The 13358-nt window shown below is 40.4% G+C and overlaps 1 protein-coding gene across 8 annotated transcripts; it reads left to right on the plus strand.

The window, feature by feature from the left end:
* Positions 1-428: 428 nt before the first annotated feature.
* LOC120065229 (bile acid-CoA:amino acid N-acyltransferase-like) lies at positions 429-9538 on the plus strand. Of its 8 annotated transcripts, none has more exons than XM_039016040.1 (13): positions 429-535; positions 835-931; positions 1440-1565; positions 1850-2059; positions 2266-2361; positions 5618-5838; positions 6003-6178; positions 6700-6816; positions 7765-7850; positions 8075-8168; positions 8366-8446; positions 8622-8757; positions 9077-9514. In XM_039016040.1, exons 6-13 carry the CDS (start codon positions 5769-5771, stop codon positions 9175-9177), a joined length of 861 nt encoding a protein of 286 aa, XP_038871968.1. In that variant the 5' UTR covers positions 429-535; positions 835-931; positions 1440-1565; positions 1850-2059; positions 2266-2361; positions 5618-5768; the 3' UTR covers positions 9178-9514. The 8 variants fall into 8 exon arrangements, 7 of the variants coding, with proteins under 7 accessions (XP_038871968.1, XP_038871967.1, XP_038871966.1 ...); XM_039016041.1 differs by having other exon boundaries at positions 438-535; positions 816-931; XM_039016039.1 differs by lacking the exon at positions 835-931 and having other exon boundaries at positions 2266-2495.
* Positions 9539-13358: the final 3820 nt, after the last annotated feature.

Below are 13358 nucleotides of genomic sequence, written 5' to 3' on the forward strand. Positions count from 1 at the left end.
AGATGCAGTGTCATTCGGGAGGCTCCATCCACAAAGTTTTTAATGCTTATCAATTCCCTTGCACAAAGTATCAAAATACTACTTAAACAGGACTCTTAAAGAATTTTTATTTTTTGATCACAAATGTTAATTATATAAAGCAGCCCGTGCAATCATCTGCCGGAGAGTAACCCCAATCGGCCCGAGCCACAAGTAATACATTTGGGCCAGATAACTCACAGGGTTCGGCCCGAGCACCAAATAATACATTTGGGCCAGAAAACTCACACCGGAATCGTCCCGAACTCAAACCTCGCATCATGGCCATAAGTAATACTGCCGAAGGCGGCCCAGACTCTCAGACTGAATCGGCCCAGATCCACTGTGCTAGCTGGGTACTGTAGTAGAAAGTGAACTCCTGGTATAGGAAGTTGGCACGTTACACAAAATAGAGATTGAAGGTCAGTGTCTGGCAGAGGGGGGAAACTATCTCGAACTAGAGAAATCTTGTCACGAATAGACTGACCTCACATTACTTCAATAATAGGCTACTACGGTAAGGTGACCAGATCGATTTTGGAAATGAAAATAGGGGGTTTATTTTTCAGAGTGATTTTAGTAATTTTAGAATGACACAGGTTTGGTAAGTTGTTAGATGCTCTAATGGCCGCGCATGCTTGTTCATGTGGTGGTCCCAATGTATAACTGATCCAACGTTCTCATAGGTCTGCGGGAGCAAACGAGTTTGGTACAGGAATGTACATAATTTTTACATGCTGATATGATTACATACAGCGTTAGATTATTGACATTTCAACATCAATTTAACTTTACAGTTGCGTTTTTCTGTTTGAGGGCTAATCGGAGACATTTCCAGCGACAGCTCCAGCCGAGGACAGGCCACCAAAATCAGGGAATGTCCCTGGGGACGTCTGGTCACCCTATACTAGGGGTAATGCTGTGTTCATAACCAAATGGGAAGGTGGTACTTACCAATTGTGAAGTCCTAAATAATAGTTGGATGCATTCACCTGCTTTGGACTCATTGAGAAATGCAGATTGGCTAATGGAAAACAAGCTGTTTCAACCATAAACTAAAAGTACAGCTATCATGCTTGTAAACGAATTATAGTGTTCAAAAATCATATAAATAGATAGCTTTTTATAAATAATGTTTTGTTGCATTTAACTGCCTAAAATCCTGTTATCGAAGTCATTTTTTAGTAGGTGATGTCAAAGGTCAGCATGTGGGAAAATTCAGAGCTCAGGGATGATAGACAAGTTTCACACTTGTAATTACCAGTTGGAGGGGCGTTCAAGTGGATTTATTCCCATCGTATGTGGTATCTACCAGCTTCCTAACTGGTTATGAACACAGCATTAGACAACAAAAAGACTTAACAATATTTAATTTTCTCATATATATGTTTGACCGTTGCACAATGTTATTCTCTACACAGGGAGTACTGAAAGACCAGTATGCTAAGAGCACACGTGTGTGTCGGCGCTATGTCATCTCTCAGAGACGTTTGTGCTTCGATGGGTCAACATCCGCAGGAAGATAGCATGTTTGCAAAGTGCAGTGGGTAAGGAATGGATTGATTAAAATACGTCATATCCCTCTGGAAGCACATTACATTGACCAAACTTTTGTCCTTGTCAATACAGAAGATTTTGTTCTATGTGACTATCCAATCTTTCTTTTACCTGGACTTTCCCACATTTTCCATTTATTGAAGCGCCTATGTCACACCAGGGCTATGAAGCAGTCACAGTCTACATCTTTATATCTTGTCCTTTTACATTGTAACTAAAATGCACAAAGTGCAAAATCCCGTCTGATCCCATGTTGTTTTGGTGTGCTTCTCAGGGCCAGTGAGATGGAAGACGTCCTGCAGCCCAGCACCCTTTTTGACAGCCATGCCTACCCGTGCTCTCATAGATGAGCCAATTACCCTAGATGGGCATCACCTTCCCCCTCACTCACCTATCACGGTGCGCGCCTATATGCATAACGAGGACGGTGACCTATGGGAGGCGCTCTCTCACTACAACACAGACTGGAGGGGTGTCGTCAACAGTGAGTCACATCACTGACAAAGAAATATAATTACTAGTTTATATTAGTAGTAGAATTATTAGCAACAATATTTCTATGATCACTGGCTACAGTATGCAGGAGCTAGGAATCTCGGATGGCAGATTGTTTTGTCTGAACAGCTATTATTATTTAATCTTAGACTATTTACTCTCTCTCTCCCTCCCCTAACCCTCTTCTTCTCACAGTGACCACAGATGTGTCTGTAGGGGGTTCCTATGTGGGCTGTGAGCCCATGGGATTGTTTTGGGCCCTGCAGCCTGCACCTGGAGAGAGGGTCTGAGGTTGGAACAGGGAATAAAACTAACAAAGAATGCGAAGCTATGGTCACATTGAAAATGATTCAGAGACAAATGCTATTGTTCAACGAAGTCAATATAAAGATTTTTAAAAGGGATAGTTCATCAAAATGATAAAAGTACGTATATATTGGGTGATTCCTCACAAAGCTAGAACAAAAAAAGACCATGATTTTGGGGATTTCATTGAAATGTAATCCATAGAATGGTCATTTGGAAGATGGAATGTTGACATACACAGTTGAATTCGGAAGTTTACATACACTTAGGTTGGAGTCATTAAAACTAGTTTTTCAACCACTCCACAAATTTCTTGTTAACAAACTTTAGTTTTGCAAAGTCGGTTAGGGCATCTACTTTGTGCATGACACAAGTAATTTTTCCAACAATTGTTTACAGACATATTATTTCACTTATAATTCACTGTATCACAATTCCAGTGGGTCAGAAGTTTACATACACTAATTTGACTGTGCCTTTAAACAGCTTGGAAAATTCCCGAAAATTATGTCATGGCGTTAGAAACTTCTGATAGGCCAATTGCCATCTTTTGAGTCAATTGGAGGTGTACCTGTGGATGTATTTCAAGGCCTACCTTCAAACCCAGTGCCTCTTTGCTTGACATCATGGGAAAATCAAAAGAAATCAGCCAAGACCTCAGGAAAAAAAATTGTAGACCTCCACAAGTCTGGTTCATCCTTGGGAGGAATTTACAAACGCCTGAATGTACCACGTTCATGTGTACAAACAATAGTACGCAAGTATAAACACCATGGGACCAAGAAGCCGTCATACTGCTCAGGAAGGAGACGCGTTCTGTCTCATAGAGATGAACGTACTTTGGTGCGAAAAGTGCAACTCAATCCCAGAACAACAGCAAAGGACCTTGTGAAGATGCTGGAGTAAACAGGTACAAAAGTATCTATATCCACAGTAAAACGTCCTATATAGACATAACCTGAAAGGCCGCTCAGCAAGGAAGAAGCCACTGCTCCAAAACCGCCATCTGAAAAGCCAGACTACGGTTTGCTACTGCACATGGGGACAAAGATCGTACTTTTTGGAGAAATGGCCTCTGGTCTAATGAAACAAAAATATTGAACTATTTAGCCGTAGAACAGAATAGAAGTGTTTGGCCATAATGACCATCGTTATGTTTGGAGGAAAAAGGTTGATGCTTGCAAGCCGAAGAACACCATCCCAACCGTGAAGCACGGGGGTGGCAGCATCATGTTGTGGGGGTGTTTTGCTGCAGGAGGGACTGGTTCACTTCACAAAATAGATGGCATCATGAGGAAGGAAAATTATGTGGATATATTGACGCAACATCTCAAGACAGTCAGGAAGTTAAAGCTTGGTCGCAAATGGGGCGGCAGCGTAGCCTAGTGGTTAGAGCGTTGGACTAGTAAACAAAAGGTTGCAAGATCAAATCCCCGAGCTGACAAGGTACAAATCTGTCGTTCTGCCCCTGAACAAGGCAGTTAACCCACTGTTCCTAGGCTGTCATTGAAAATAAGAATTTGTTCTTAACTGACTTGCCTAGTTAAATAAAGATAAAATAAAATGGGTCTTCCAAATGGACAATGACCCCAAGCATACTTCCAAAGTTGTGTCAAAATGGCTTAAGGACAACAAAGTCAAGGTATTGGATTGGCCATCACAAAGCCCTGACCTCAATCCTAAAAAAAGAAAGACAATTTGTGGGCAGAACTGAAAAAGCGTGTGCGAGCAAGGAGTGCTACAAACCTGACAAACCTGACTCCTGCTCTGTCAGGAGGAATGGGCCAAAATTTACCCAACTTATTGTGGGAAGCATCTGGAAGGCTACCCAAAACAATTGACCCAAGTTAAACAATTTAAAGGCAATGCTACCAACTACTAATTGAGTGTATGTAAACTTCTGACCCACTGGGAATGTGATGAAAGTAAAGCTGAAAAAATTCATTCTCTCTCCTATTATTCTGACATTTCACATTCTTAAAATAAAGTGGTGATCCTAACTGACCTAAAACAGGGAATTTTTACTAGGATTAAATGTCAGGAATTGGGAAAACTGTGTTTAAATGTAAATGTAAGGTGTATGTAAACTTCTGACTTCAACTGTAATTAACATTTGTATCTTAAAGCATAATTGAGAAATAATTAGTTGAAGTCGGAATATTTGATTTTTTGGGGGGCCTTTCTGTAGGTGCTACAAAGCAAAAGTTGGTTTCACATGAAGTTTTACCGCATGCTCTGTAATATGAGTATTTTGATATCAATAAGACATTTATGAATATAGAAAAAGATAAACATGAATATTGAAAATATAAATTTTAGATTTGGCAAATTGTTCTATATTGTTGAACATAATTTACTTTATGGGTTCCAGACTGGGATCTCTGGTAGTTTTAAAGTTATGGCCCATTTTCACTTTCACTCTGTTGGTAATGTTTACAAATTGGATCATACAGTAACTCTAATAGTAGCAGAGATCCCACTCTGGAACTTTGATATGCCCGTAGAGTATATTATGTTCAACAATATAGAACAATTTGCCAACAAATATATATATATTTCTATATTAATGTGTATATTTTTCGATATTCATAAATGTATTAAAGACATTTGTTATTGATATAAAAATACTACTCATTACAGAGCAAGTGTTAAAGCTTCATATGACACCAACTTTTGCTTTGTAGCACCTACAGATTAGGCCAAAATGTCACAGAATTAATTGAAATTGGAATATTTTTCTCAATTATGCTTCATTAAAGAGGCAATCTGCAGTTGCTATATAATTTTTTTAAACTTAAATTAATGATATGAACCCATTGATTCTTGAAGAATATACCTTGTAAATGCCGCATGAGCTTAGATCAGCTGTCGTACCCCATCAGAACCAAAAATATAAGCATGTTTTACTCCAATGTGTGTAAACTAAATAAATGTAAACAAACACTATATAGCCTCAACATGTTTAAAGCTATAATTCTGATATCATGGATGGTGGTTACATTTCTCTTACCAAAACAGCGGCGGAGAGGCCGCTTTGTTACTGTTTTCCGCATTAAGAAACAAATGTCAAATATATGTCAACAATCTTTCCTCCAAAGGACCCTTGGTCTTGTTTTGTGAGGAATATTCCATTTCCTTATTTTGAAAGTACTCTATGGGCCAGGAGTTATCGCGATACAATCTTGGGGTTTGCATACATAGCCCATGATGGTGACAATTTCATCCTTGTATTTTCCCACAGGCTGCGGAAGAGAAACGTTGAGACTCCGTACTCAGTACAGTTGTCCTTATTAGAGGGTCACATTCCGGTTCTACCCAGTGAGGGTTCCAACAAGGAGCAGCAGCAGAGAGGGGAACAGGAGCTGGCTGCAGTGACTGTTGAACGCTGGTACATGGCACCAGGTGTCCGGAGAATAGAGATTAGGCAGAACGGAGTAGTGGGGACCTTGTTCTTACCCCCAGGTAAGAACTAGGTCTGAGGGAAAAAGGTGATTGCTTTGTTAAATTGTACATTCAAATCTTTTATTTGTAACACAAGATTAGAGTATCTTTACAAAAACTATTATGACTGAGGCTTTACTCCAATACTGAGGGTGTTGTGGTGTCCTCTTTTGTTGCCTCCATAGGTCCAGGTCCTTTCCCAGCCATGGTGGACCTGTGGGGTATGGGCGGGGGGCTGATAGAGTACCGCTCAGCCTTGTTTGCTTCCCGGGGATTTGCCAGTCTCTCCCTGGCCTACATTGGCCACAAAGACATCCCTGGTCCACTCAACACTATCAATGTGGGAGATGCCTACTTTCAGGTAGGCGGTAGTAATAAGGTGGTAGTGCATAGCCAAAAGAAATGTAGGACAACATGGGCTTATAGGAACACATTTCATTCCATGCATCAACCAGCTATGAAGAGATGGCTCTCGCTGTGCAACAGGTGATCCTATTACTCTCAAACTCAATGCCAGGGCTCTCATGAAGAGTTTGATTTGATTTTTGATTGGATTTGCATTGATGTTAGTGTGATTAGATGGAACAATAGAGCCCTGAGTGCCGGCGATTAGCGACTGTCAGTTAGTAAGTTTGTTGGGCTACTAATGACCATCAGTGGCAGTGTAGTGTTGGAGAAGCCTAGTTACCGTGACTCAATGGTGACATGGAATTTGACTGCGGTCAGGACTCGTGACTACCGGTGTGGCGGTAATATGGTCACCGTAACAGCCCTAGGTAGTGCTAGGTTTCAAAGTAGCTAGGTGATGCTCCCCTGTATGACGAAACATTCTGGCACCTCTGCAAAACTCTCTTTCCTCGTTTTCTCAATGTGCGTTGAAAGACTGCATTCCAGTTTCTCCAGGACCACCCCCAGGTGTGTGGGGACAGGCTGGGGGTCATTGGCCTCTCGTTCGGAGCCTACCTGGCTCTGCGAATCGCCACTCAGATTGGTGTCAATGTAAGTCTGGCCATACAACCCCCTGAAGCGGTCATCTGGACTATTCCTTACCAGTCATCAAACAACTATTAGCCTTCCAAATATGAAATCATGTTATACCTCTTGTGATGTGTTCGGGAGTTGGTATGTCCGATGTAGTCTAAGGTGGAATGACCAGAATTTGGGTAAAAGAGAAAGTTGAGAATTAAGGCTATATACAAATACGAAAGGCATATGTCATGAGTATGATGCGTTAGTGAGCTCCAAAAGTATTGGGACAGTGACAAGTTTTTTTGTTTGTTTTGGCTCTGTATTCCAGTACTTTGGATTTAAACAGATACAATGACTGAAGTTAGAGTACAGACTGTCAGCTTTAATTTGAGGGTATTTTCATCCATATTGGGTAAACCTTTTAGAAATTCTAGCACATTTTGTACATAGTCCCTCCATTTAGGGGACCAAAAATATTGGGACAAATTCACTTGTGTATCAAAAGTTTAGTACTTGGTCCCATATTCCTAGCACGCAATGATTACATCAAGCTTGTGACTTTACAAACTTGGATGCATTTGCTGTTTGTTTTGGTTGTGTTTGAGATTATTTTGTGCCCAATAGAAATTAATAGTAAATGTTGTATTGTGTCATTTGTGTCACTTTTAATGTAAATAATTGTTAAGAGTGTTGGGCGAAAGGTGTAAGCGAAAGGTGGCTGTTTCGAATCCCCAAGCCGACTAAGTGAAAAATCTGTCTGTGCCCTTGAGCAAGGCACTTTACCCTAATTGCTCCTGTAAATCGCTCTGGATAAGAGGGTCTGCTAAATGACTAAATTCAAAGTGTTGGAGTACTGAGCCAAAACAACAAAAAATGTGTCACTGTCCCAATACTTTTGGAGCTCACTGTATCTGCATGTGGAACTGCATCTGAATAGAAATTCCTGGGATTCCCATTCACTCAGTTTCTTTCTCTCAGCCCAGGTGTGTGATCGGAGTCAATGGTCCAATAGGAAGTATCAACAAACTATCAGACAGCGACGGCAAGACCGAAAGCTTTGAAGGGTTAGTTACCATGGAAACACAGAAATAAGCTTTTGAAGAACTGTTCTTAACATTATAGCAATTTTGAAATATAGTTAACCTATTTAAGTATTGTGATGTTTTAAAAATGATGGTATGTCTGAAAGATGACTTTACAGGGACTAAATTAGATAATTCTCATTATATTGTGTTATTGTCAAGAGGGATGCAACTCTTTTCTTATCCCACCCATTGTTATGTTATAGGGATCAGAAGCACTGGAGTTACGATGAACAGGGCTACGTCAGCTTCAGAGAAGTGTCCACACCCAACAACATTCCACCTGAGAACAAAGCAAAGGTACGACTCTCAAGTGTTGATGGGGTCAAGAACCCCCTCCAGCCAGCTGCACAGAAAACGTTATAATACTCTTATCATATCCTATTATTTTATTTCTAGTATAGTAATACCTGTGCAGCTAGTGTGGTATTGGTGGAAATGAATGTAGAATTTGTTTCCTAGGGTTACATCAACAATGATATCCTCTGTTCGTGCAGGTTGAAAACCTGTGTTGCCCCCTACTGTACATTGTGGGTGAAGATGACTTGAGCTGTGCAGCTATTGAGAACGCAGATGAGGTAAGCCTACTTCAAGGTATGTCCTTACCATTAAACCTACCATATGACATACTATGGTAGTATATAGCTAGTGTCCTAGTTATAGTTGCTGATAGTAATAACTTTTCCAATATCCTGACGAGTCAAATGTCATGAACATTTGAATGAACATACTGTATATCTCCTTGGTTTTTAGATTGAGAAGAAGCTTAAAGATGCTGGTAGATCCCACCTGTTCACCCGCCTGTCATACCTGGGTGCTGGCCACCTGATTGAGCCGCCCTACACCCCCAACGCCCGAGCCTCCATGTGGACCACCCGACCAAAGAAACGTGGGTCCTCCTTTCCTCCCATACACACCTTCACCTCTTTCATATTTAGTTTGTCATGCTGTTATGACCTTGTTTTCAGTGGTACTTTTTGTAAATATTCTTGATTGTATCCTAAATGATAATCATAATTTGAATTTGTCTTGAAGTACATTTCTCAGTCCTTTATTCTTGATCTCTATCTCCAGTTAGATTGTAAAGGGTTTCCAAAAAAGGGTAATAGACATTTTAATTAACATATATCAATGAGAGGACGACAATGTGATTCATTTTTCCAGGTTATTTCCCATGCTGTCCTGTTATGTATTTTTTTCTCCTATAGTGATCACTCTCTGGGGAGGGCACCTGGCACCCCATGCTGCCGCCCAAGAAGATGCCTGGAAGAGGACCCTGGAATTTATGGAACGCCATCTAAGAGGGTGAAGGGAGAGGAATAGTGACCACTTTGTGATAGAATGGTACATTTCATGTCTCCACAATGCAAGACCCAAAACTCAAAATCAACTGTCCAAAATCAGGTGGACTGTTCTCGTGAATGTACTGTAATTTCACAACACATATTGTTATGTAGGCATCTATGTATTGTCATTGATTTGTAAAATGTTTATGTATACAACTATTATACCATAATAAATTCAATGGCAGGTAAACAAAGTAGCTTCATCATCATTTCATCTTTATGAGAGGGTTACACTGCATGTGTGTTGACTGAAACAGTCACGCCTTTACATTGTGCCACTAATGGTTGTGATCTGGGCTGAAGAGGTCGTGGCATGCTGATGTCACCATGGCGATCAACGCGATGATCTTTTGGAAGTCAATCTCCAGGTCTCTGTTTTGGTCCAGGTCTGCAAACATCTCATTCAGAGTCTGATTCTCTTGTATTTTCTTAAATGAGACGAAGAGTCAACAGTAAAAATGAGTCTGTCAGATTATAATTTGTGTCAGGTTATTTTAGTTAAAAATGTTCTGTATAGGCCCGTACAAGTTTATAACAAGTAATAACACAGAACTGCAGGCTTTAAGTAAAGTGCAATAATCTAATAGTCATCACAGCTGTTCAATGTAATTCTTTATTGTATCATTTTTTTATTCATACAGAAGGCTAAAAAAACGATTATTTTTCGAATTGGATGAGCCCGTAGGGCTCTGGTCAAAAGTAGTGCACTATATAGGGAATAGGGTGCCATTTGGGATACAGTGGAGTGACTCACGATGATGAAGTGACTCATCTCATTATTGATAAGATCTTTGAGCTCTGCCTTCTTCAGCTTGCACTTGTGGCCAGAGTATTTATGGAACACATCGATGATGGCGATCATGGAACTCTAGTTCTGACATGCTCCGCTCAGTTCTCTTTCAGGAACACAGTACCATATAATTACATATAGAACACACTCTATGCACAAAACCCAGATACAGCAAGCACACATCACCTATCAAAACTATATTTCAATATTATTCAAGTAATTTGTCATTAAATACAAAAGTATTTGAATGACCACTGTTTTTAACTTGTTTCATAGAGACTCATTCCTAATCTTATATAGCCGGTTTTATAAGGCATATTTAGAATTGTATAGCATCTTACCTGGTTAAATAAAAACATTTGCCTATGATTTCATTGTATGTTGGTCTCATATTGCTCCTTAGCTAAACTCAATGTTCAAATAAATGTACATTGTGTTCACCTTATCGTCTTATAAATGCACACAAATGAAAGCTCATTCAGATCATCTGACCATAGAGTGAAATACGAAAGGACATGGATGACTACAGAATGACACAAGGCGTGGGACAATACACCAAAATGATTTTCCTCAATTATCTAAACAAACATTCCATGCAAATGCAATCATTACTGCTCAATTATTTGCTTTATTATATTACCTGCATTTGAAGACAGAAACCCACCCTTCTTTCGCTGTATTGTGAGACTTGGCAAACTGATGCTCTAAGACTGACACACTCCTTGTCAGTGTCCCAAAAGGCACCCTATACCCTTTATTAGGATTATTTTACTGTTGTGTTCATATCAAATGACAATGCATATACAGTTGAAGTCGGAAGTATACATCCACTTAGGTTAGAGTCATTAAAACTAGTTTTTCAACCACTCCACAAATGTCTTGTTAACAAACTTTAGTTTTGGCAAGTCGGTTAGAACATCTACTTTGTGCATGACACAAGTAATTTTTCCAACAATTGTTTACAGACAGATTATTTCACTTATAATTCACTGTATCACAATTCCAGTGGGTCAGAAGTTTACATACACTAAGTACACTATGCCTTTAAACAGCATGGAAAATACCAGAAAATTATGCCATGGCTTTAGAAGCTTCCAATAGGCTAATTGACATCATTTGAGTCAATTGGAGGTGTACCTGTGGATATATTTCAAGGCCTACCTTCAAACTCAGTGCCTCTGCTTGACATCATGGGAAAATCAAAAGAAATCAGCCAAGACCTCAGGAAAAAAAATTGTTGACCTCAAGTCTGGTTCATCCTTGGGAGCAATTTCCAAACGCCTGAAGGTACCACGTTCATCTGTACAAACAATAGTACACAAGTATAAACACCATGGGACCACACAGTCGTCATAGCGCTCAGGAAGGAGACGCGTTCTGTCTCATAGAGATGAACATACTTGTGCGAAAAATGCAAATCAATCCCAGAACAGCAAAGGACCTTGTGAAGATGCTGGAGGAAACAGGTACAAAAGTATCTATATCCACAGTAAAACAAGTCCTATATCGACATAACTTGAAAGGCCGCTCAGCAAGGAAGAAGCCACTGCTCCAAAACCGCCATAAAAAAGACAGACTATGGTTTGCAACTGCACATGGGGACAGAGATTGTACTCTTTGGAGAAATGTCCTCTGGTCTGATGAAACAAAAATAGAGAACTGTTTGACCATAATGACCATCGTTATGTTTGGAGGAAAAAGGGGGATGCTTGCAAGCCGAAGAACACCATCCCAACCGTGAAGCACAGGGGTGGCAGCATCATGTTGTGGGGTGCTTTGCTGCAGGATGGACTGGTGCACTTCACAAAATAGATGGCATCATGAGGGAGGAAAATTATGTGGATATATTGACGCAACATCTCAAGACATTAGTCAGGAAGTTAAAGCTTGGTCGCAAATGGGTCTTCCAAATGGACAATGACCCTAAGCATACATCCAAAGTTGTGACAAAATGGCTTAAGGACAACAAAGTCAAGGTATTGGAGTGGCCATCACAAAGCCCTGACCTCAATCCTATAGAAAATTTGTGGGCAGAACTGAAAAAGCGTGTGTGAGCAAGGAGGCCTACAAACCTGACTCCGTTACACCTGCTCTGTCAGGAGGAATGGGCCAAAATTCACCCAACTTATTGTGGGAAGCTTGTGGAAGGCTACCCGAACCGTCTGACCCAAGTTAAACAATTTAAAGGCAATGCTACCAACTACTAATTGAGTGTGTAGCAGTATTAATTAGAGAAAGGTAAAGAAGATTTTGTTCGGGCGCCAGGCAGGTATTAACCCTGCCGAAAGGAAAATAGTAGAACAGCGAGAGTACCACTACCAGACCCACACACATCAACAGAAGAGACTGCCTAGAGTGTAGCCTGTTGACCAGATAGCCAGCGGAGAGAAAAAAGAATACACACCCTATAGATCCCACATCACATCAATCCTTCCACAATTCTTGGTAACCCCACCAAACATACCTCATATAACAATAATGGCAGAGCAAATAAACAGCAACTTCATACAATAATGAATGAACCCAGTCATCACACAGAGGATTTGCAATAGTTTGTATTTTCTTCCTGGGAAGGAGTGCAGAGGGTATGAATGTGTGGTGTTCATATACACACTAGTCCAGCTCCAATGAAACTTCAATGTACTTAGGAAATAGAGTCGGTTGCAGTGTAAAGCACTGGACCATAGCGGGAAGAGAAAGAGAGAAAGAGAACAAGAGAGGGCTTAGCTGTGGTCTTGAGGGTGCAGGTATCCGGTCTGACTGTCCGATGGTATGTTGGGTTGTAGTTGAACGCTTCGCAACAAATGTTGCTACTAATCCATTTGATCCATAACCATCGCGGTCCCAAATGAGAACAACCACGTCGTCGAGCGAGCACACAGAGGATTGATCCAAAAAACTGTACAACCACATACGGTGAAGACAAACAAAAAAACCTCTGCAGCATAGCACACACAAACCAAACTGTCGCGCCAACAAGAGCTCTCCCCAATAGAGCTTAACGAGCTCTTTTATCTCCTCCTTCCTACTGCTCATGCGCTCTTAAAGTGGCAGCGCACTTAAGTGCAGGATTTCGCCACAAGTGTATGTAAACTTCTGACACACTGGGAATGTGATGAAAGAAATAAAAGCTGAAATAAATCATTCTCTCTATTATTCTGACATTTCACATTCTTAAAATAAAGTGGTGATCCTAACTGACCTAAAACAAGGAATTTTTACTATGATTAAATGTCAGGAATTGTGAAAACTGAGTTTAAATGTATTTGGCTAAGGTGTATGTAAACTTCCGACTTCAACTGTATGATAACATTTGTTTTGGTCACCTTCAGCCTCGCAAAGCCGCCTGATCCC

The sequence above is a fragment of the Salvelinus namaycush genome, chromosome 20, assembly GCF_016432855.1.
Source record: "Salvelinus namaycush isolate Seneca chromosome 20, SaNama_1.0, whole genome shotgun sequence".
Classification (NCBI taxonomy): domain Eukaryota; kingdom Metazoa; phylum Chordata; class Actinopteri; order Salmoniformes; family Salmonidae; genus Salvelinus; species Salvelinus namaycush.

What these genes read in the sequence shown, in the direction of transcription:
- LOC120065229 (XM_039016036.1), top strand. Translation starts at nt 5,451, where the DNA reads ATGTCAACAATCTTTCCTCCAAAGGACCCTTGGTCTTGTTTTGTGAGG. An exon ending in CCACTCAGATTGGTGTCAAT is followed by an intron (nt 6,817 to 7,764) that starts GTAAGTCTGGCC and finishes TCTTTCTCTCAG; the next exon opens with CCCAGGTGTGTGATCGGAGT. An exon ending in CACCTGAGAACAAAGCAAAG is followed by an intron (nt 8,169 to 8,365) that starts GTACGACTCTCA and finishes CTGTTCGTGCAG; the next exon opens with GTTGAAAACCTGTGTTGCCC.